The following is a 25,184-nucleotide window of genomic DNA, read 5'->3' as shown; positions in this document are numbered from 1 at the left end:
CAGTCTTTACAATAACATCAAAACAAATTCCATATTATATATCGGGATCTGTATAGCTCATATCTCCTTTACATCTCCTGTGTGAACAAAAACAACTTTAACTTTTTCTTAAAACTGATAATTTATAGCCATTCTCTGCGATCAAAAAAATAGGTTCCATGCCACCATTGCTCTGTAATGGACTGTTCTTTGTCTAACATTTGTTCTGCATGAAGGAGCAGGAACCGACCCTCTGACGACTGCCTTCCTATATGATTCATCGATGGGCTTGTTGCTGCATCCTTGTTCCTTGATGATTACAGTAAGTCATTCTGAGCCAACCGAGTTGGCAATTCAATTTGCTACAAGTAACAATACTTTTATGTTCACACACTAGCTACAACATACAAATATTTTCACATACCACAATATTTAACAATAGCAATTCACAGCCCATTGATTCTGTTGAGTTTGGTTCTTTTAACCATCTGCTTCTGGTCTCCTTCTGCCCACATACTGCTAAATCAAATAATCGATTATGCAAAGCCACTGTATTTGACACAGGAAACGCAAGATGCCAAACACGATGGGAATTGACATAAACTAGGAGGTGAAATTGAGCATAGGAGCTTTTCACTCTGGGTCATCAGCTATTAGTCCAAGGTGACAGCTTGAAGAGGAACCTACATGTTGCAATCAGTGCAATACATTTGCAAAAGTAAAAGGCTAGGGATAGATTGTGTGTTGTGCTTGCCAGTTGCCACTATACCACAGTGAATGTTGAGGGCCTTCTTTTGGTAAGGGCTTGATTTTGAATACATGTTTTATTTAATAGTAGCCTAGAGCTGCCTCTAGTGGCCATAGGGTGTCACTACTCTGTCCCATAATGATAGTGAGGGAAAACATGCATTGCTTATTTCCCTTTTGTTAAAATGATTACAAAAAAACATAACTTTAAGCAATGCATAAACAGCAACATATTTTCAATTAACCAACCATTTAAGTCTATTATAATCTTCCGCCCTGTTGCAAAACGTGCGTCACCCAAGTGGTTAACAACCTATAGAAGGCAAAACATGTCATCATGCTTTATGTAGCATGTGACATGTCAAACTAGGGGTTTATATATATATATATATATATATATATATATATATATATATATATAAACACTCATTGGGCTAAAAACGGCTATAGCCACTTGCCCAAAATGTGTTGACATCACATTTGTGAGATTTGTACATGCTGGGGACCCATAGGCCTGCTCAACATTTCTAAAATAATAGTGTACTCAACATGGTTCACATTCTAGCAAGTGGACTAGTAAAAACAAATGTTTTTTTTTACTAAAACTATTAGCATTTTCAAAAAAATCTCAATGAAGAAAAAATATCTTCAAAATGAACTAAATCTATTAACCTTGGTCAGGTAGAGGTGAATGTCTTGGAAACAAGGCGGGTCTCAAACCCTTCCATTATTATCATCGTCAAGCTATGTAGCCCGTAGGGCAGGTATGCCCCTCCGTGTTGCCCCAGAGGGTTTTGACCCCACCTGTCACACACAAGGCTCCGATGTGTGAGACTCCAACCCTTCCTGTGTAGAAGGTACAACACAACAGCATGGCTGATTATAATTTAGAGACATGTAGGTGGGCCTGAGGTAAATTGGCACAATTGGCTGACATTACACATATGAACCGTTTACAACTCCATTACTATGTATAATTGAGTAAACAGACTGCACATTTAAGAAGTATTCCACTGCTTCAACATTACAACTTGTGCCAGACCAATGAGACCATACAGTAGGCTATAGCCTATTGCGTTTATGCATTGATGCTAGAAAATTCTGCAACCATAATTCCACAGCAAGTCATCAGTGACTGTGAATCTGTGATGATTCCTGTCAACTAAATCAAACTATACCTTGTAACAAATTGGAGTATTTTACACACAGTAGACAGAACTGACTGGGAGCAATATTAAAACTTTGAAGGGATAGTCTAGCAAAGCAAGGCATTCAGATTCATCACAGCTAAGATAGTCTGCCCTCTGGAGTTAGGTGTGGCTTTGGTTCCCCCTGCTGTTTTGTTAATATAATGTCTGTCAGATACTCAGATAGGAGCTGAGGTCACACAGGTCAGGTAGGAATTAGGAAATGAGTCAACATAGTTCAGTTCTGAAATCACAGAAGCAGTGTGTTTGCATGAGTAATGCCCTTGAAAAACATAATCTGTAAGAACAATTATTGCCCAGATTATTGAACAGATGCCCATAATGTTTGCTTGGATGGTGTTCTTATGTCAACATCGAGTAATCTACTGTTCATGCTAGTATCATCTCTCTATCCATATAGGCTACTGTACTACTCTGAGTTACATGATAAGCGAATACCTACTATAGGCTAATACCATATTGTTTTGAACAGTTATCCGCATTTGTGTACAAAAAAGGTATATGTTTTTACACCTGAAATTCCCTGGTACCTTTGAAGATGTCCACCTTGGTGTGTTTTTCCAGATATTTTACACTAGCAGCATTAGAATTACAATTGGTGCATCCTGAGCAGATTTATTTAAAACTGTAAGTCTAGTTTAGATGAATATGTTCAAAATAAAAGAGCACAACAGCAAATACGTATTTCTTTAACTATTCATTAACTATTGTGCTAGACAGGATTTTCATTTAATTTGGTTCAACAATTCACAGATTTCACAGAATTCAAGTTAGTCAATGTTGTATCATTAAGCATTAACAGTATATAAAAATGTTCACTCTTTCTCACGTACCACAGGTAGCACCTCCGCATACACCTAGGGGTATGTATCCCCATTTGAGAATCACTGATGTACTGATATATATCTTTGTACAGATATGTATCTGTTGTACAATTACTACAGTATGTCACATCACACTAGTGATGTAAGTCAAAATTGTGAAGAACCTCTGAGCCTTCATGAGTCATGACTACATTTTAACAGCCTTTCCTGTCACATACTGTGATATCTCTAGCTGCGTTGAAGATACCGTGTCCATGGTGACTTTTGAAACAAGCTTGCGGCTGAATGTAGTCGTCAGTCGTTTCCGGAACTCCTTGCACAGGATCACATAGATGAGTGGATCTAGACATGCGTTCGTGGCCGACATCCATAAGGTGGTATTCTTGGCGATGTAGAGGGCGTGCTCTGCTCTGCAGCTTTTCTCTGTGTTTCGGGTCTGGGTCAGTGTGTAGGGAACACGGACAAAGTGGTAGGGTGCAAAGCAGATGAAAAATACTACTACCACCACAAAGACCTTTGCTTTGGTTCTGCGACTGGTTGCTTCGGAGCTGCTCCTGGAGGCTTTGAATGACTCGTACACCTTCCTGCTGATGAAGGTGTAGCAGACCGCCATCAGAGCCAAAGTGCCCCAGAACACCACCTGGACACAATACATCAATAGAAAGCACAACAAAGCATTCACTTCACTGAAAAAGTGTTTGGAACTTGTTTTACTTCCATGCACACTCACTGCAATCGCCTTTGGTTAATTAAGTTGTGCTCATACTACTACTACAAGGGAATAATTTCGGGGTACGATATACTCTACGTTTGCCAATTTTCACGGTGTCCCATGCCAGAAAGGAACAGCGCCCTGTGTAACATACAGTAAACAGTGACATGTACAGTACTCTGAATTAATGCCACTACAAAGTATCAGGAGAAGACAGCCATGCAGCACTCGATACATTTATTTTTTACATACTTTTATTTACCACGAATTAGCAGCAAACAGGGATGTGTTCTGAGCCCCCTAATCTACTGCCTCTACCTACTATAGGACTGCATGCCCAATGTGCACAGTTCCAAGTTCCAAGTGGCCAATAAACTGAATACAAATCTCAGAATGTTTAAGCAGTTTTTAAGGACCCATTATTAGGCCAGTGCAATAGCGTCGCAGTCCCGCCCCCTCGAGAGACCCGGAAAAGATGTTAATTTTCCTCATAGACTTTTCAGAAAGTATTTATTTAAAGATGGTTACGCCGCGGACAAAGCCAACTCTTGTCGTGACAAATCATGACAACAAACAAAGTTCGGGCCAAACAAAGAATTAGAAAGTAGAATAAAACGGCAGGTTACAACACTTTTTTTTGTTGTTTTTCTTCTTTGTAATTATTTGTTTGGTCCAAAATATTGTGTGTGTTGTCATGATTTGTCTCGACAAGAGTTGGCTTCGTACGACACTTAAAAGGTCTTTAAATAAATACGTTTTGAAATGTCTATGGGAAAAATGCATTGGGATTCATTTCCTAGGCTTGGCGTCGTCTCTATGCTCTATAGAGCATGCTTTTGCCTTTTTTACATACATGTCAATAATACCCAAACAATTAATTGTCAATTCACTGTTTGGAATAATACGATACTGGGTTGTGTTGTGTCATGGGTCAAAAGGGCCATAGGGTCAAAGGTTAAGGTTTGTGCTCCCTCCTCTGCTACTGATACTTCACTCTAATAATGCACAGTCTGTGTTAGAGTGAAGTAACAAGGCTAATTCCTTACCCTACTATAATGCAAAACAGTAATACTTACAGTTACAAAGTTAAGATGTGTTACCTGACAGAAGTAGTTGTATCCCTCGTGCCAATGCAGACCAAACTCACTCTTCAGGGAGGCACACTTGAGTTTGCCTCCAGAGAGCTGTGGCGGAGGCGGCTGGTCAGTCAGGATGGCGTTTGGCAGCGTTAGAGACAAGATCACTGCCCAAACAGTTGCACTCAGCACCTGACCGACCCTGACCTTCTGCAGGGCACACTTCCCAAAGGGCCGGACTATCTTCAGGTAGCGGTCCAGGCTGATGAGGCCCAGGAAAACAATGCTGATGTACATGGTGATGTAGAACACAACGGCCGAGTATCGACAGTAGAAGACACGCAATTGCCACGAGCCCACGCCAGCGTCACTCATCACCCTCAAGGGGAAGGTCAGAGTCATGAGCATGTCAGCCACCACCTATTGATTGGCGAGGGATCATAATGATTAATAACTTTCTTTCTGTAGTTTTGCACTCACAAATTTAATAGGCTCTAATTTGAAATTTCAGGATTTGTGCCACATTTTCATGATTTTTTCAAGAATAGCAGACTTACAAGCTCATAGTGTGCCACTCGGTGGCGCGCTATGAGCTTGTAGATCTGCTATTTTTCAATAGCACAAATCTCTACACTCACCACATTTTTTAAGTAGACCATAAAAGTGGAGGTAGTGGGGATGTTAAAGAAGATCCATGCTGCCAGGCTGTTCAGTGCCAGGGCCACTAGGAAGAGGATACTATATAGACAGGGGAAAACCACTGCTGTCACGCTGGCATCTCGAAAGCACTTCATAGAGTTATTGGATACTGTGCTGTTCATCTTCACAACCTTGGTGGACCTTGAGTGTAGAAAGGAGTTAAGAGAGATGATGGAATGAAGGACAGAGAGAGGAATTAATTTATTGTTTGGGATACATGATGGAGGATGAATTAGTTACTGGATGAAATGTTGCTGTAAGAATTAGTAATTACTGTAAATTAGACACATGTTCATGTTTTCAACAGTAAATAAGTGTACTTTGTTGGCTGACTTATCTGCAAGTTAGTCTATAATTTGTTTTGCCTTTGAAAGGAGTATTTTTGCATCCTTATATGTAAATAGAATAAATAAATAGACATAGCATTGAACCTTTAAAAATGTATGTACAGTAACATGTTTTACATAGGCCTATGTAGATGACATTTCATGGAGCTTTATGTATTACAGACATCAGTTGCAGCCTGAGCTGTTATTATGTTTTTTACAGTTTTATGATACAATAAATCTCAAAACCAGCAGATGTAAAGATGTTTTCTATAGCCTAGTTAGGGCCCCAATTAACATCCTGAGGCCCATTCACCATGAATTCTGACTCTGTCACTAACATGGCACTACATCTACATAGCTTTACATTGAAAACTTTAAGTTGCAAATAACATTCAGTGCAGAAGCCGGTGCTAGGGCAACCAAGACGTACTCTTAAGAGTCTAATTAGACTCTTGCTAATTCGGACAGTTTTATACACCATGAGACTAGTATAGCCATTGATATATTATCTTAAGTTGAAAACCCACATTTAGCCTTACCTCTGTGTCCTTGTCCTCTTTGGTTTATGTACAATCCTCAGGAGAAGAATATATCCCTGAAATTTGAAAAAATTAAATATCCAATTCAGTTTTGTCCCAAAGCTTTTTAATTTTGCTTTGGCTTGCAACTTTACACTCTTGGTCTCACTCGGCACCCAAGAAAAACTCCTGTTCCTGTGTGTGTGTGTGTGTGTGTGTGTGTGTGTGTGTGTGCACGCGTGTGTTGCACTTGTTTGATCCCCTTACAATGGGCGGCCTCTGAAGCTAATGTGTGGCTGTCTTGTCACAATCCCAATGAGGTTTCCAGTCTTCCTCTCAGTGAAAGACCCTTTCCTTCTGAGCTTCCTGTTCCAATTGTCCGCTGAGAGGTTTGTTCTGCTCCGTGCCAGTCCGCCTGCCACATGTAGCTTTCGTCTCTGGCACTGCGGCTGTTGATGGGTGAACACTGAACACTAAAGGCATGAACTCATTTCTCAAGCCAGATCTAGAGACCTCCTGCCCCCCTTCTGCTCCTCCCCCTGGCCTTGTCCTAGTTCCTTCACCTCCTCTTTTCCGGCGTTCAAACCATACTGCAATACTACGGCTGCAGCTAACCTCCAAATAAGAGAGACAAATACAAATGTCATATATAGGCTATACCAGCTGTGGTTGTGATGTATCAACTATCATGTATTTTTCTCACGGCTGGTTTCTCACGAACCTGTATATGAAGGTCACCATCCTCTGACACAAAGAGTGTGTGTGTGTGTGTGTGTGTGTGTGTGTGTGTGTGTGTGTGTGTGTGTGTGTGTGTGTGTGTGTGTGTGTGTGTGTGTGTGTGTGTGTGTGTGTGTGTGTGTGTGTGTGTGTGTGTGTGTGTGTGTGTGTGTGTGTGTGTGTGTGTGTGTGTGTGTGTGTGTGTGTGTGTGCGCGTGTGCGTGCGTGCGTGCGTGCGCGCGCGCGTGCGTGCGTGCGTGCGCGCGTGCAGCGTACATGGCATGCAATGTTGTCTAACCACAGCCATGACATACAATCCCACAGGCCAAACAAACGTTACACAGTTCTTTCCACAATTCCATTCAACTCAACTGTTGGGACTTACTTGGCCCTCATTTGCTTTTGTCCTATTATGGCAAAACAATGACCAAAATTACTAGTAGGCTTTGAAAACTACTGTATACTATTCTCTCGCACTCGTCACTTAAAACAACAGGAATCACAGTCTTCACCAAGCATAGCTAATGTAGCAGGGTTGCAGGAGTTTGCCTCTCAATCACAGTACACACACTGAAAATAACCTCTCCCTCCTCTTTGCCCTCACTCCTCTTTGCACATGAGTGTGTCAACACCGCTTAAGCTAGACTAGAACACTAACCTACCAAGTGAATTTATCCTATGACACCTATGATTTTATCCATTTCGCTGGTGGTTTCCAATATCTGCTGTCTCTGTGCCGAGAGAATACAATAGTCTAAATAAGCTTTGATTGGTCAATCCAAACCTGTTTTCATTGGTAAATTCCAAACCTTGTGAGAAGGTTCTGACAGGTTTTTTTCTACATGAAACTTCCGTCTCATCTGTCCATGTTTGCGTGATATAAAAAGTAATTAATCTGTTTCTTCATTTCAATAAATTAAAAGGTTATAATCTTCTTCTTTTGCCATCAACATCAACAAATATAATGTCCTTGTTCTCTGTTAAATTTATGATTGTTTTTGATGGACTACATTTGCAACCCACTTTGTTTTTTTCCACATATTGTTGAATATGGAAATATAAAATTACTTGGTGTTTTCTTGGACACAAGGCATGCTGAAGGACCAATTAAATGTACAGTGTACTACACTTGTGATGCAGTGCTGATGCTCTACTTCACCTGCATGTTCATGTACACACACACACACACACACACACACACATGGATAGATAGTAAGATGCCATTTGTTCAAACTTCTAAGTCTTTTTATTGGTATTTTGGCAAAGCAATAAGAGACAATAAATAATATATCATCCATTCAAAAATCTTACTCATACAGACACAACCTTATTACATTATTGGACTATTTTACACACTAAAATGTCATGCAAAGAATGAAGAAAGAAGAACATAGAAAAAATAAATTAGTTTTTTAGGTTTGAAGTAATAGGCAATGGAGTTAAATCATGAGACCGCAACATCAGCAACATATTTAATTAATTTATAAGCACCCCCTCTCGATTTTCTGCAATGTTAACACAAAACTATTAAACCATAACTGAAGGTTACCCACTAACAATGGGTGAGACCCAGATTCTTAAGTACAGGGTTTCCTGCACAATGTTCTTGGCATGGCGCTGCGCCATGCCTGGAATTATTTGCGCCATGCCAAGCTATCATATAACAAATTTTTTATTTTTTTTTATTTTTTTTAAGGGGGCTAGTGAATCATGGTGTGTGTGTGATATGAAATGTCCAGTAGTGCCTCCCCAGGGTCTCCCCAGTGCCTCCCCAATATCTCCCCAGTGCCTCCCCAGTGTCGTCCCCCCCCCCCGAGTGCCTCCCCAGTGTCCCCCTGAGTGCCTCCCCAGTGTCTGCCCAGTGCCTCCCCAGTGTCCCCCCCCCCCGAGTGCCTCCCCAGTGTCCCCCTGAGTGCCTCCCCAGTGTCTCCCCAGTGCCTCCCCAGTGTCCCCCTGAGTGCCTCCCCAGTGTCCCCCTGAGTGCCTCCCCAGTGTGCCCCTAAGTGCCTCCCCAGTGTCTCCCAGTGCCTCCCCAGTGTCTCCCAGTGCCTCTCCAGTGTCTCCCAGTGCCTCCCCAGTGTCCCCTCAGTGCCTCCCCAGTGTGCCCCTAAGTGCCTCCCCAGTGTCTCCCAGTGCCTCCCCAGTGTCCCCTCAGTGCCTCCCCAGTGTGCCCCTAAGTGCCTCCCCAGTGTCTCCCAGTGCCTCCCCAGTGTCCCCTCAGTGCCTCCCCAGTGTGCCCCTCAGTGCCTCCCCAGTGTCCCCTCATTGCCTCCCCAGTGTCCCCTCAGTGCCTCCCCAGTGTCCCCTCAGTGCCTCCCCAGTGTCCCCTCAGTGCCTCCCCAGTGTCCCCTCAGTGCCTCCCCAGTGTCCCCTCAGTGCCTCCCCAGTGTCCCCTCAGTGCCTCTCCAGTGCCTCCCAGTGCCTCCCCAGTGCCTCCCAGTGCCTCCCCAGTGTCTCCTCAGTGCCTCCCCAGTGTCCCCTCAGTGCCTCCTCAGTGCCTCCCCAGTGTCCCCTCAGTGTCTCCCCAGTGTTCCCCTGAGTGCCTCCCCAGTGTCCCCTCAGTGTCTCCCCAGTGTTCCCCTGAGTGCCTCCCCAGTGTCCCCTCAGTGCCTCCTCAGTGCCTCCCCAGTGTCCCCTCAGTGTCTCCCCTGAGTGCCTCCCCAGTGCCTCCCCAGTGCCTCCCCAGTGTCTCCCAGTGCCTGACCAGTGTCTCCCCGTGCCTTCCCAGTGCCTCCCCAGTGCCTGCCCAGTGTCCCCCCAGTGTCTCCAATAGCAATACAAGAGCAATAATACGAATTAATCTTAATTTATTAATCCCATTAATTAATTAATCAAAATTTTCGACGCGCGGCCTTAGGCCGCGCGCCATTAATCAAAATTTTCGACGCGCGGCCTTAGGCCGCGCGCCATATACCCCCCACGCCCAGCACCATGCCAAAGCTTTTTCCTGCAGGAAACACTGAAGTAAGGTGCCATTTTGAATATTAAGAAAAGTTGACCAACTTATCTTAATTCACCAATTCTCGTATTTCATGTATGACACACTTCCATGAAATACCATACTGTAGGTAAGTTTTCCTTTGTTTGGAAAAGTCAACGCAATTTTTGAATATGTTTTGATTCTGAATATTTGAAACTCATTTGCTGCAGCCTGCACAAGGCGAATACGTGGCTGAACTATTTGCTTGGACATTCAGAATTATTTCATACAATAACAATTATCTAACTGTCCGTACAGCAAAGTAAATTATAGCTGCAGTAGAAGAAGGGAGTATCCTTCTCCAGACATCGCTACAACACTAGCCCTGGAGAACATTTGACTATTTAGCATACATATGTTTTAAACTACCGGTAGCTTATATTTAATTTTGCGTTTGATTTTGTTTCGATTTAACTATTTACAAATTTACAATTTATGCATTTTGCAGACACTCTTAATCTAGAGCGATTTACAGTAAGCAAGGAAAACATAAAATAGTAATCCAGGGGGTAAACCAAGAACTTATCATTAGTCGAAAGTAGTATAATATCAAAAAATCTTTTTTCTGTACATTGAAACTATACACACTATAGGATGCCAGGTCTACAAATGACCTGGCATCTATCATAATATGCTATCTAAATTACATTGTAGCCTTTACATAAGCCTGAAAGGTTGAGGCTAGGGCAAGTTACTTTAATGAATGGCACACTTGAGCTAGCTACAGTATGTGGAACATCAATATAGCACTGTTCTACAGGTACATAACATCAATATAGCACTGTTCTACAGGTACATAACATCAATATAGCACTGTTCTACAGGTACATAACATCAATATAGCACTGTTCTACAGGTACATAACATCAATATACCACTGTTCTACAGGTACATAACATCAATATACCACTGTTCTACAGGTACATAACATCAATATAGCACTGTTCTACAGGTACATAACATCAATATAGCACTGTTCTACAGGTACATAACATCAATATAGCACTGTTCTACAGGTACATAACATCAATATAGCACTGTTCTACAGGTACATAACATCAATATAGCACTGTTCTACAGGTACATAACATCAATATAGCACTGTTCTACAGGTACATAACATCAATATAGCACTGTTCTACAGGTACATAACATCAATATAGCACTGTTCTACAGGTACATAACATCAATATACCACTGTTCTACAGGTACATAACATCAATATACCACTGCTCTACAGGTACATAACATCAATATACCACTGTTCTACAGGTACATAACATCAATATAGCACTGTTCTACAGGTACATAACATCAATATACCACTGTTCTACAGGTACATAACATCAATATACCACTGTTCGAACAGTGGTATATTGATGTTATGTACCTGTAGAACAGTGGTATATGTACCTGTAGAACAGTGGTATATTGATGTTATGTACCTGTAGAACAGTGCTATATTGATGTTATGTACCTGTAGAACAGTGCTATATTGATGTTATGTACCTGTAGAACAGTGGTATATTGATGTTATGTACCTGTAGATCTACAGGTACATAACATCAATATACCACTGTTCTACAGGTACATATACCACTGTTCTACAGGTACATAACATCAATATACCACTGTTCTACAGGTACATATAGCACTGTTCTACAGGTACATAACAGATTCAATATACCACTGTTCTACAGGTACATAACATCAATATACCACTGTTCTACAGGTACATAACATCAATATAGCACTGTTCTACAGGTACATAACATCAATATAGCACTGTTCTACAGGTACATAACATCAATATAGCACTGTTCTACAGGTACATAACATCAATATAGCACTGTTCTACAGGTACATAACATCAATATAGCACTGTTCTACAGGTACATAACATCAATATACCACTGTTCTACAGGTACATAACATCAATATACCACTGTTCTACAGGTACATAACATCAATATACCACTGTTCTACAGGTACATAACATCAATATACCACTGTTCTACAGGTACATAACATCAATATACCACTGTTCTACAGGTACATAACATCAATATACCACTGTTCTACAGGTACATAACATCAATATAGCACTGTTCTACAGGTACATAACATCAATATAGCACTGTTCTACAGGTACATAACATCAATATAGCACTGTTCTACAGGTACATAACATCAATATAGCACTGTTCTACAGGTACATAACATCAATATACCACTGTTCTACAGGTACATAACATCAATATAGCACTGTTCTACAGGTACATAACATCAATATACCACTGTTCGAACAGTGGTATATTGATGTTATGTACCTGTAGAACAGTGGTATATGTACCTGTAGAACAGTGGTATATTGATGTTATGTACCTGTAGATCTACAGGTACATAACATCAATATACCACTGTTCTACAGGTACATAACATCAATCATCACCATCTTTATGGTGCAATGTTCTCTGTTCTGCCTTCTAAGCTACTTACAGTATGGGGATCTGATCCCCATATTGTTCATCATAGATATTAGTTTCTCCCTGAACTGTCTACACAGGAAGAAATAGAGAAGTGGGTCCAGGCAGACATTTGTAGTCGTTAGCCATTGTGTAAATGACTTAGCAAACTTGGACCAGACTTGAAGGCAGCCCTCCTGTCCTTTGGTCTGTAGGAGAGTGTATGGGATCCGCACTATGTGGTATGGTCCGAAACACACTAAAAACAAAACAAGAACCAGAAAAACTCGCAATTTGGTCTTCTTCTGTCCCTGGCTGTTGGTGCTCCCAGAGTTTCTGAAGGACTGGATAACCTTTTTAGCTATACAGATATAACAAGCCACAACCAGCGCACTGACAAACCAGAATAAAACATTCATGGCAATGACTATGCTTTCATGGTAATGAATTCCGGCTGGTCCTTTTAGAGACATACATGTGATTGTGCCTGTGTAATTGGCAGGTTGGTCAGTTAGAATCATAGTCGGTATAGCCATACATCCAGACAGTATCACCCAAACCAGGGCGGACATCAGTTTGCCAAAAATAAGGTTCTGGCCTAACAATTTTCCGCATGGTCTGACGATCTTGAAGAAGCGGTCCAGGCTGATGAGACCCATTAGAGTGATACTTATATACATACACGTGTAGAAAACGACATCAGAATAGCGGCAGACAAATATGTGCAGCTGGCGTGCTTCACCTGGAAGATCACTGACCGCTTTGATGAGGAATGTCAGCGTCATGAGAAGGTCAGCAGCTACCAGGTTCTTCAGGTACACCATGAAGGTAGACGTGGACCGGAGCCGCAGGGAGACCCAGGCAGCAACTCCATTGGTAATCAGAGCTATAGGGAATGTCAGGAAGTAGATGATTGTGATAGCCAAGAAGTTGGGTTTGAAAGTGGCACACTCCATATGGCCATGATATGTAAGATTAGATGTCATCACTGCACCTGAGAAAAATGGACAGACATAAATTAACTAGAAACCACACTAAAAAGTGGTTAAAAATATTTGAACTAGGCTACTTGTCGAGCCATAAGAGGACTTATGGAATGTGTTTACATTCAATGTTGCCGGTGGTGTTTGCAGTTTTGAAAAAGGAAGCAATGAATATAGACTTCAGCTGGACTCAAAAGCTATTTATAATATATAAACTAAAAAGTAATGGGAGAAACTGGTTAGAGCATGAAACTGGACTGACGTTTTTCCACAATGGCATTTGATGTCATTATCAGTTAACACACAGGGCTTAGGGTTATGGATAGTAATATTACTATTTTTTTGCTACCAGATTTGGTTCAAATTCAATTGCTTGTTAATTAATCAATTTGTATCCACCCTTGACCTTGACATTGAATTTTAAAACACTATTACATACAGTAATATATAACATTATATATATCATCAACTTCGAATCATGTGACATTTTGAGCAATTTCAAATTAATCAATCAATATAAAAAACTATATACTAAGTTAAATTGATACAATTGCCAATATTGGACATTTAAATATATGACTGGTCTGACTTATAATTTACCACATGTGTGGTGTAACCACTATACAATAAAACCCCAGAAACACCTTGCAAAACAACGCTACTACAATATTAAGAGGATTAAAAAACTAATATTTTCAAAAAACTTACAGGTGGTACTGGAACTTTGTTCACCCTCTTGAGCAGGACCTCAACTGAGGACTAACGATGCAATCACACAGCAGATGTATCGCTGTAGAACATGCTTTCATTTTCCTAATGTGGAATACAATATTTCACCTGTGACCACGTCCGAGAAGATGCAAAATTAGGAAAAATAACTGGCCCTTAGCCAATTCCATGATAGATTTGTTACGCCCTCATATTGTATCTGAATGTAAACCGAAGAGTGGATCCACAGGACAATAAATGTAACAGTTCAACATAACTTAAGCTGTGAAAATATTTAATTTCGTGGTTTTTTTCCTTCCTTTTTTATATATTTTCAGCTACATTTTCAGCTTAGATAAGTACTGTAGCTAGTTAGATACTGTAGACATATACAGTAAATACGATAGAAAGTACACACAAATAAATGGCAAAATAATGAAGTATTATCAACAGATCTTGAGGATTTTATTCACACTCAAGTCACAATTAGTTGCACAACATATAGAGCATCAGTCCCGCCCCCGACGAGGTCCCATAGGAAATAATTCCCGTTCATTTTCCTCATAGACTTTTCAAAAAGTTTTCATTTAAAGACGTTTACGCCACGGACAAAGCCAACTCTTGTTGTGACAATAAACACAATGTTTTGGGCAGATCAAATAATTAGTAAGAAGGGAAAAAAAGGCAGGGTACAACACTTTTTGTTTTGTTTTTCTTCTTACTAATTATTTGATCTGCCCAAAACATTGTGTTTATTGTCATGATTTATCACGGTCTGCGGTGTAAACTGGGCCCTTGTCATTCTGAAAGGAAAGGAGGGGGGACTGCAACGCTCTATAGACAACACAAATAACAGTTCAATATCACTTCTTTTTTTAAAGATTTTTATATTTTATATTTTCTTATAGAGGGACAGACAGTAGGCTGACAGGAAATGGGGGAGAGAGATGGGGGAGTGACATGCAGTAAAGGCTGTCGGGATCGGGAGTCGAGCCCGCGGCACACTGCCGGACTCGGGCTACCGGCCAAGGTGCCTGGACCGCTGCGCCACGGCCCAGGCTTCAACATCACTTCTAAGCTGTGAAATTAGTTGTTAGTATACTTTGTAAATAGCTAGTTAGACGTACAGTAGTTAGACGTAGTAAATGAACGGATAATAACACAATAAACGATGTGTTTCAAATACAATTTATATCATGTATAGTATAATAGTATTAAAGACATCAAATACTTATCCTAACAGATGATCAGACTTATTTAAAATTGAGTTCTTGTCTAATCTATAGGATTCCATAGTGGACATGTCTATCTGCTTAAGAGCAATAATAGAGGACGCTACAAGTCAAGTTTATGGAACACAAGTCCACTGAAGCATAATGTGTGTGTCACGCACGCACACACACACACACACACACGCACACACGCACACACACGCACGCACGCACGCGCGCGCACACACACTCACTCAAAGTTAGTCCAGATGAAGACTTTTTCTACAGTGCAGTAGTTTTATGTTATGTCTGAATTGAATGCGGCTCTGATAGCTTTTAGAAGATTAACTACTTTGTCTTTGAACTCTCTGCATAAGTAGAGATACAGAAGTGGGTCCAGGCAGACATTAGTTGTTGAGAGCCAAATGGTAACATAATTGGAGATTTGTAGCCAATTGTCAGGGCAGATTGTGTCCGTCAGTTCATGAAGTGTGAATGGAATCCGTACTATGTGGAGAGGAACAAAACATACAAAGAACACCAGGAGAACCAAGAACACTCTCAGTTTGGTCTTCTGTTTCCCTTGGCTGTTGTTGCTCCCAGAGCTTCTGAAGGATTGGATGACCGTGTTGGTGATGCAGATGTAACAAACCATAATCACCATGCTGGCAGACCAGAAAAGAACGTCGACAAATATAACAACACCCTTGTGAAGACTCAGCCCATTGGGACCTTTTAGGGACATACAGAAGTCTGTTGTTAGATTGCCGGGGTCCTGGTCTGTTAGAATCATGGTCGGGAAACCTGTGCCACCAAATATCACTATCCAATTTTGAAGAAGCGGTCTAGGCTGATGAGTGCCATCAAAGTAATATTCACGTATAAACAGCAAAAGAAAGTTACGTCAAAATAACGACAGGCAAGCACTTTTAACTCGACTTGTGCTCCCGGAAGGGAACTGGCTGATGTTATAGGGATTGTCAGTGTCATGAGAAGGTCAGCAGCTACTAGGTTCTTCAGGTATACAATGAAGGTGGAGGTGGACCGGAGCTGCACACAGATACAGGCTGCTGCTCCATTCAGCAGCAGTGCTATGGGGAAGATCAGGAAGTACAGGCACGAGACAGCCACGTCAACTGTGTCATAGTTGAATGGAGGGCATTCAGTGGAGGGAGATGATGTGTTGTTAGATGTCATGATAAAATCTGGTATTAAGACAGAGATCAAATACATTTAGTTATATATTTTTTTGTTTATAGGGGGAAAAAATGCAAATAGTTAAAAAGGTTTCTTCATAGTTTCGTGTCAAAACCTGCAACTCAATCTAGTATTTTATGTTTATGTTATGTTATCAACTATTGATAGGATTAGAAAATATAAATCTTTCAACAACTTACTGTACAGGTGGACTGTAGGTAGGCCTACTGAAACTTTGCTTTCCCTCTTGAACACGACCTCACCTGAAAACTAACTCACACAGCAACTGCATTAGGCCTACTGTAGAACAAACCCCTCTCATTTTCCTAATGTGCTCATCTGTGACCCGTTGGTCACTTCATCCGGCAAAATGCAAAAATAGGAAAAATGACTGGCCCTTAGCCAATGCCTCCCACAAAAGGTTTGTTAAGCCCTTGTATTGAATGTAAACAGAAGATAGCCTCACCACAGAAAACCAAAACATTGAGGATTTCACACAGATTTAGTGGCATTTAGTTATACAAAATAATACAAACGATGTCAGTCCATTTTGTTTAAGAAGTAACGGTATCTGTATCTGTAGTTTCACCTCAAAGTTAGAAATCAGATAATTAATTAATTAGATAGATAGATAGATAGATAGATAGATCGATCAATACATATGATGTTTTATATGCCATCAAAGCAATATTTTTATACAGACAGGCAAAGAAAAATGACAGGCAATAACTTGACCTGCACTCGTGGGAGGTTAATGACTGACATTGTCAATATCATGAGAGGGTCAGAAGCTACTAGGTTCTTCAATGAGGGTCGAGGTGGACCGGAGCTGCAATCAGGAAGTATAGGCAACTGCCTATGGAGGGCATTCAGTGAGTATAGAGAAAATGTGATTCTATTATTAAGTAATAATACGAATAATAAAAAGTATAAACTATTTCTTCATACATTGATGTATCAATGTCTACTGTATATAGCAAAGCACATGAATATCTGTTAACAGTATTTGAAATTAAATAAAATTTTCAGCTAATGAGACAATTCATTAAAAATATATAAACTTATAGGTGGTACTAAAATGTGCTCACCATTTATTTGATCATGATGTGGCCAACTTCAGCCTACTGTATGCTACACAGTAGTGCTAATACTGTGACACAAAACCTTTCATTTGCCTAATGTACAATACAATATTTCATCTGTGACAAGTCAGACGCTTCCTCTGGCATGATGCAAAAATAGGAAAAATAGGTAGCCACAATGTCAGAATATACTTTTGTAAAGCCCTCATGCCCTAGCCTGGCTAATAAGTCAGACTCATATTACACTGTTTTTTTCCCAAGGCAGATTCACGTCTGGCTTATTAGCCTGCAGGCTACTTGTGGCCTGTGTCAGAATGTAAACAGAACCATAGCAGCAGAAACCGACCAAAACAAAAGCAATGGAACTGTAGGATTTTATTTACACTAAAATGTAGTGACATTTAGTTATTCAAAAATAATTATAGACACGAGCAAGCCTGTATAACGTCATTATGCTGTGAATTGAATCGCCATGTTTATAAACTTGTATTTTCAGCTGCACATGTACGAACTACTACTGTAGCCTAGTTTAATCAGAGATGTCTCTGCTGTAAAGTACTACTGTAGCTAACTAGCTAGATACTGAGACAACTAAACAAACAAACAAAAAAACAAACAAACTTGTATTTGGGTTATTATTTTCTGTATAAGATGTGTGGCTGCTGGCTGATAGTCCCTTAAAGATCAATAGAGGGCACTACAAGTCAAGTTTATGGAACACACAGAAGCAAATTGTATTGGCCTATTTATTGGCCTGCTTCTATTTTCGGACTCAAAATTAGTAAATCAGGGACATCTAATGATACATTATTCATAATCACCTCGCAGACTAGGAGAAAAACCTGTTAAATAAAACAACACACTCATGAAAACTCATTCAGACCTTTTACAGACATGTTTTATTGAATTGGAAACATCCACCTCCAAAAATCACTAGCCACATCAAGGTGGTTAACATGATTCATGGTCACATGATTAATATAAAACCAGCATTTTACTCAAAAACCTGCCAGAGGATGTGCCAATATCTTGCCTGACGAGTGCAATATTTGTATAAGCAGCAAAAGAAAATTACATCAACATTGTTACTGGCTGATAAAGGGATTGCCAGTTTCACGGTCAAGTTCTTCACAATGAAGGTAGATGTGGACCGGAGCTGCTACTACATTCAGCAGCAATATGGGGAACACCAGGAGAGGCAGACAGCCACATTAACTGTGTCAAAGTTGAACGGACTAATGGAGGGCGTTCAGTGACACATGTTGTCATTATATAATCCGATATTAAGACAGAGAAGTTCAGTAGGCTTAATAGTGACTTTATACTGAGGAAGAATTATATGGTTGCTTATATCTGACCTTTGTATTTTGCCATCACTGATGATGCTTGTATAATACATTGTGATATTTGGTCGCTGTGGGAGCCTGGATGTCTCCACTGCATGGGCCTAGTATTGTTTATGTTATAGCCTCTTGTTATGGTTCATTTGTCCTTGGAGCAGCCACATGCAGTATAACTATGATTTCTGCCTTGCACTCTTGGCAGAACTACCATACCACTGACCGGAATGTATTTGTAACATGATATCATGGGTATACAGTGTATTGTGCTTCTACCCATGATATCATACATAAAGCATAAACATCACCCCCTGAGAATACTGTCGAGTCGACTCCTATTTGCCTCATCGATTATATTGATTTATCCAGAATTCCACTATAATACTAAGCCTAATAAAATGCCTTTGACATTTACTCTATAGCCTACTTTGTTTTAATGGGCTCTATGTACACAGAATAACTCTTCCTACTTCCGGGCCCCTTCCCTACAGGGAGAGGTGAGAGAAGGGAATGTCATTAGTCAGAAGGTTCCGAAATTACTAACCCTATCTCTAACATAAACATAACCGCAAGCACGGGACTAATGGGACTTCGGATCTATGGGCCGTCCCCCTCTGTTTGACCTGGAACGGAGCCTTCATTAGTATCATCGGTAACACCTGTGAAGGAAGTATGGAAGGGATCCAAGTTCTGTCCAGTTGAACTTGATTTGCATTATTCAAAGGTTGGATATTTGTTTTCGTCACCTGAGGATTTGAATGTATCCTGGCAACTGATACTGACACCATTTAAAGACAAACTCTCACCTCGACAGAGGTCTGTGCTGTGTAAGCACATTTTGTTCAACGACATTGTTATAGTCCATTTATATATTATGGACTAACATGGTTTGTTTCTACTGTTGTCTCTTTGATATGTTTTTTTTTTTTTTTTTTTTAACAATATATTTATTGCATTTTTTTTTTGTACAAACAGACAATACAACAAACAAAACAATACACAATACAGACAATACAATTACCCAAAATGAAAAACAAACAAAACAAAACAACAACATACAGTACGTACATAATAATAATAATAATAATGGCACTCGAATGGCAACAATAACAGAGTCAAACAACAAACAATACCAAAAACAAATAGCTGCAGAGAACAAGATCAAACAATTTCCCCCATTAAATAAGACAAGTCATTAACCGTAATATACTGAATAAACTTTCCCCATATCCTATCAAACAACTCCTGTTTATTCTTTAAAGTATACGTGATTCTTTCCAGAGGTAGACACAATGATAACTCCCTAAACCACTGAGCAATACTGGGTTTGCCTATCTTTTTCCACGATAAGGCTATAGCCCTTTTGGCTTGTAGTAAACATAAATCCAGAAATCTTTGTTCGCTACTCTGAATCTTATGGCCAGGTGGGCAAAGACCCAAAAGAAACAGTTTTGGGTCAAGCTCAATATCTATCGACAATATCTTCTGAATCTCCCTCCTCACTTCTTCCCAGAATTCTTTCACTCTTGGACATGCCCACAGACAATGGAAAAGTGTACCTTTGTCCCCACCACATCTGATACAAGTATCTGGAATATCTGCATTAAATTTATTTAGTTTCCTCTTTGATATGTTATGGCAGACATCACTCGACAACCTGGCACAGTTCTGGCTTGAAATGAAAAATATTTATAATTTTACAATAGTTTTGCAAAGAATACATTGATTATAATGAATGGAAAAACAGAATGTGTCCATTAGTTTGATAATTTTGCTGATTGATAAATGCATAATGCTGTTTTGAGAAGGCAAGCAAACATGAATACCTCAAAATATCAGGTTAAGTTTAAATTAAATAAAAACATTCATTTCACTTTCGTTGGGGCACCTGCCAGACTAACGGTCCAGGCGCATACCACATATATTCTCAAATGCAGCTGACAGAGTGTAGTAGATTTGAATCCCGATCAGGACTTTGCTGCGTCATTCCCTGTCTCTCTCTCCCTGCTTCCTGTCCCATCTTGCAAAGACAACATATTCCCAATCAACATTGATTAAGACTGACAATACACCAGTGATCTATCTACAGTACCACCTCTCATGTTTAGTCTAAGGGCTGAATTTACATTTCTGCTGACTCTCCACAGCAGGGCAGTATAGTCTTGCACATGCATCCACTGTCTCTCTCATTAAGTACATACTGAAGACTCTGCCAGTGGGGTGCCAGCTGAGCTGTCTTCTGACGCTCTTCCTGTGAGGCAGCTGCAAGTGTCAGGAGGTAACTGCAGGGTCTTAAACAGTGTGATCCTGAAGGACTTGCAGAGGAAGAAGTAGATGAGAGGGTCCAGGAGGGAGTTCAGAGATGACAGCCAGAGAGTACTCTCTTTTAATTGGAAGAAAAACAGTTTGAGCTGGCAATCAAAGCGACGCCCTTGCGTCTGGCTCAGGGTGTATGGCACACGGGCGAAATGAAAAGGCACGAAGCAGATGAAGAACACGGCTAGAACCAGGAACACATTTGCACTCACGCTTTTCTTCCTTGATTGACGTGGCCCTTCGCTTGGGGCCTTGCGTACCACTCCCCCAGAGTGGCGGGCTTTTGTGCGGGAATACAATTCTTTGGTTATGAGGACATAGCAGATGATCACAGTCACCAGATTCCCCCAGAAGATAACCTGACAGACGTGATTAACCACCTCGTGCCAGGAAAGACCAGCGTCCGTCTTCAGCTCGCTGCACTTGAAGTATAGCGAGGTGGGGGTACGACTTGTTAGGAGAACATTGGGCAGACACAGAACCAGCAGAAAGACCCAGATGACCCCAGAAAGGAGCTTTCTTCGGGTCAGCCGTGCTGTGTTAGTTCCCCTGAAGGGCCAGAGGGTCTTTCTGCACCGGTCGATGCTGATGAGGCCAAAGAAGAGGATGCTCACATACATTGTGAGATAGAACAGTACAGAGGAGACTCGACATACAAATACACGCAGCCCAATGGACGCCATGTTGGAGTCGGACAATACCTGGAAGCACACAGCATTTGGATTTTATAATCGTTTTGTTAAACTCTTATTCCACATTGGTGACATACAGCAATGGTGCGCAAAGTGGGGTCCAGGGACCCCCAGGGGTTCTTTAGGGAGTTTCAGGGGGTCCCCAGCTAAATGATACCCGGTCTGCTCTGTAACTCAGTGTACAAATGGATGGTTACATTTGTACACTCTCAGAGTTAAATTAATATTGATCTTTGAGTATAAATTGGGGAAATGCCATTAAAGGACCACTTCACTTATTTTCAACCTATCTTCATATAATAGGTCCTCACTAATAATCATAAAATGGCACAATTTTTTCTACTCTGTCTCTCATAGGAGGGCTGTAGGCAGTTAAGTCCACCATAGTGACGTGGTGATCGTTAGGCAGATATGTTTTAAAAAAAGATATTTTACAAAAATGTTAGATGTTTATTATCGTGAGAACGATGGCTTCCATTATTGCATTGCAACTTTTCAGGAATAGAAAGCCTGCCGTTTCTATTAGCTTGGATTCCCCATCGATGATGTCACTGGTGGACGGGTTTCTGAAATGAACTGCCCACAGCCCTCCTATAAGAGACAGACTAGAGTAGGGGAAAAATGGTGGCATGATTATTAGTGAGGACCTATTATATGAAGATAGGTTGAAAAGTGGCGAAGTGTTCCTTTAAATAAGGACCCATGGCCTGTAAGTGTCAATTTGGGGGTCCTTTTGAGAACCACTGCCATACAGTAAATTGTGTATTTTTTTGTGTTACCTTGAAGGGGAAAGTGAAGGTCATGAGGACATCAGCCACAACAATATTCTTCAGGTATATGATGAAGTGAGACCGTGAGGGGATTCGTAGAAATACCCACACAGCCAGGCCATTGAGTGACAGGCCAAACAGGAAGAGGAGTGAGTAGAGAACAGGAAACACCACAGTCTTCAGCACGTTGTCACGGGAACACGTGTTGTTGCTGTTGCTATGGTTCCCAGGGAAGAAGGGGAAGCGTGCATTTCTGTCCATTCTGCAAGTTGTCTGAAAAGAAATCCAGAGAAACCTGTTCTTCATTCATTCTTCATTCATTCTCCCAATGACACTGTTCTGGATTTATGTTAATAAACGTTGGACGCTGCATTGGTTAATATTCATAAATATTGCCAATTCACATAAGTTTTGAGATTGTTAATGCAAATATTCCTGTTGCCATCCATCTCTGTGTCTGCCATCTGCCCATCACTTTTACCCCCAGAGGTTTCAGGCCCACCCTTAGCTTGTTTGTCAAGGGTTCATCTCTTTAAAGGGGAAGGCTTTATGTAAAGTGTCATGCAGTCAGTTTTTATTGGTAGCACATTTCAACAAGAAGGCAATTCAATGTGCTTTACCCAGAACATGAAACAAAAAAGAAGCACAATTATCAAATGACATTAGGATGAATAAAACAAAAGTAAAAATTAGATACTGCATTATGATAAAATAGAAATAAAAACAAGTAAAATAATTTGTGTCACTCACAACGTGTCAGTTCAGGACCCAGAAGCAGACGGCAAACAGATCAACTAGTCCAGTAATAGGCCTACTTTAATGAAGGAAGAACAGGCTTACATCACTTGATGCAAGAAACCATCAGGGCAGGCAAAGACATGTAACATCAACTGGCAGTGAGTGAACAGAATCATTTTTATAGGCTTGAGTTGAACAGTGAAATGGAAAGGTGAGTTATTGTTATCAGGCAACTGCAAGGGGCAAGACTGACGAGAGAATGGAGACAGGTGTGTAACTGGAGACAGGTGTTGGGAATGAGGTGAGATGGTAATGTGGGACAGTGGGAGTGGACGGAGCAGAAAGACAGAAACAGAGAGAGAGAGAGAGAGAGAGAGAGAGAGAGATTTGTGACAAGTTAATGGGATGAGTTTGCCAACAGCATTGAAAGATTTACTTCATTCTTTGTTTTTGTTTATATTTTTTATCATGCGTCCCATTGAATGCAGCATATAAAATAACAAAAACTTTGTGTTTTACTTTTAGTCACTATAGTGGAAACCTTTCAGAAACTGTTGTGAATCTCTTTCTTACGGCTGTAGTAATGTACAGTACATACAACTCAAAATGGGTGAGATTTACAAAACAATACAAGATAAAATTATTTAAAAAGATAAAAGGTTGTTGCCAAATATTATTCGAGTACTGCATGTCTTGATATGTTATTTAGTTTAACCGACCTCTTTCTTTTCGTTCCACTACCATCAAGTTCCAGCTGCGTCCCATGCAGTAGAGTTTCTTCTAATGGTACTTCGTCCAACTGTCTAGTTGGCTATATACAGTAGTCTGTCTAATCTGTGGCTGTTATACAGAATGTTACCATCCTTTATAGTGGGAGGTGTGAACTCTGTTAAAGGACATTTCTTTTTTTCTCTTCTGCTTTCTCCTTACTCCTTCCTGTGTTGAAGAAAGAGTGTCTGGCCGTCCGGATCCAGATCAACAGGAAAAGAGACTTCAATCCTCTTTGCTTTTATTGCATAATCAGTGTCAGAGGCTAGCTGTCGAAAGAGTGTGTGTGTGTGTGTGTGTGTGTGTGTGTGTGTGTGTGTGTGTGTGTGTGTGTGTGTGTGTGTGTGTGTGTGTGTGTGTGTGTGTGTGTGTGTGTGTGTGTGTGTGTGTGTGTGTGTGTGTGTGTGTGTGTGTGTGTGTGTGTGCGCACGCGCACAGTGCTGATCAGCATCAAACTTTGCACGCCTTTTCCACCCCTCCACTATTTATTTATTTTTCTTCATGTTTTATACGACTTGAAATATGTATAACTTTCATAGAATGGAAGAGGAACAGTTTAGAACACTATTGAAGGTAAGTGGGGCAGAGTTGCTGGAGCCCATCCTCACTGTTGCAGCTGTAAGGCTGTTCAAAAGGCTGAGAGGGGCTAAGCATGAAAGTTTAGATACACTCGTATGACGTGCACGCAAAATAATTCAGGTCCACTCCAAGCCATAGGTTTGACCTTTTATTATTCTTCACAGTTAAGTACAGCAGTTCCCAGCCATATGCTATTAATACTACCGTGGATGTTAACATGCGCTATTGCGGTCAACAGATCAATCAACCCCAATCACCCCCTCTCCCCAACTCTAGTGCCAGGTAAACGTCAGGATCATGGCTCTGGAGGGCGTTATCACCAGAGCCACAACTCTGGTGAAAACGCCCACTACCCAATACCAGTGAGGTGCCCAATCAATCAATTTAGTGTGCATACCATACGTCAACAATAATAAACGCAAGACTATGCATTAGTGTTGCGTTTATCTGCAATAACATTATGGCTCCTACACTTACTACCCGGCATTGAGAAAAAAGAAAGATCAGTATCCAGCTGCAAAGGTTGGGGTTTAGTCCTAGCCTCGC

The 25,184-nt window shown here is 40.8% G+C and overlaps 3 protein-coding genes and 1 pseudogene across 5 annotated transcripts; all 4 read right to left on the bottom strand.

Annotated features, from left to right (window-relative positions):
* Positions 1 to 2,869: 2,869 nt before the first annotated feature.
* Positions 2,870 to 6,473, bottom strand: LOC308321080 (P2Y purinoceptor 13-like). Its single transcript, XM_080771871.1, has 5 exons — positions 6,360 to 6,473; positions 6,114 to 6,169; positions 5,185 to 5,386; positions 4,571 to 4,966; positions 2,870 to 3,398 (listed from the first exon to the last, which is right to left on the bottom strand). Exons 3-5 carry the CDS (start codon positions 5,365 to 5,367, stop codon positions 2,946 to 2,948), a joined length of 1,032 nt encoding a protein of 343 aa, XP_080627997.1. The 5' UTR covers positions 5,368 to 5,386; positions 6,114 to 6,169; positions 6,360 to 6,473; the 3' UTR covers positions 2,870 to 2,945.
* A 5,807-nt stretch (positions 6,474 to 12,280) lies between these two features.
* On the bottom strand, positions 12,281 to 13,210 carry LOC308321210 (P2Y purinoceptor 13-like; the record flags this gene model as incomplete). Its single annotated transcript, XM_080772050.1, has 1 exon — positions 12,281 to 13,210. The coding sequence occupies one exon, from the start codon at positions 13,208 to 13,210 to the stop codon at positions 12,281 to 12,283; it is 930 nt and encodes a 309-aa protein (XP_080628176.1).
* Positions 13,211 to 13,239: 29 nt separating this feature from the next.
* LOC308321209 (P2Y purinoceptor 13-like) lies at positions 13,240 to 16,353 on the bottom strand (annotated as a pseudogene). The gene is made up of 2 exons: positions 15,509 to 16,353; positions 13,240 to 13,248 (listed from the first exon to the last, which is right to left on the bottom strand). The product of its transcript is annotated as a P2Y purinoceptor 13-like (transcript).
* Positions 16,354 to 20,400: 4,047 nt separating this feature from the next.
* p2ry12 (purinergic receptor P2Y12) lies at positions 20,401 to 24,117 on the bottom strand. 2 transcript variants are annotated; one of them, XM_080771967.1, is made up of 4 exons: positions 24,011 to 24,117; positions 23,304 to 23,367; positions 22,563 to 22,826; positions 20,401 to 21,792 (listed from the first exon to the last, which is right to left on the bottom strand). In XM_080771967.1, exons 3-4 carry the CDS (start codon positions 22,812 to 22,814, stop codon positions 20,965 to 20,967), a joined length of 1,080 nt encoding a protein of 359 aa, XP_080628093.1. In that variant the 5' UTR covers positions 22,815 to 22,826; positions 23,304 to 23,367; positions 24,011 to 24,117; the 3' UTR covers positions 20,401 to 20,964. The 2 variants fall into 2 exon arrangements, with proteins under 2 accessions (XP_080628093.1, XP_080628094.1); XM_080771968.1 differs by lacking the exon at positions 24,011 to 24,117 and having other exon boundaries at positions 23,304 to 23,477.
* Positions 24,118 to 25,184: the final 1,067 nt, after the last annotated feature.

The sequence above is a fragment of the Protomyctophum bolini genome (genome assembly GCF_963924005.1).
Source record: "Protomyctophum bolini genome assembly, chromosome: 9".
Classification (NCBI taxonomy): domain Eukaryota; kingdom Metazoa; phylum Chordata; class Actinopteri; order Myctophiformes; family Myctophidae; genus Protomyctophum; species Protomyctophum bolini.
Note: the sequence above shows the minus strand (reverse complement) of the source record. Positions and strands in the feature narration are given on the sequence as shown.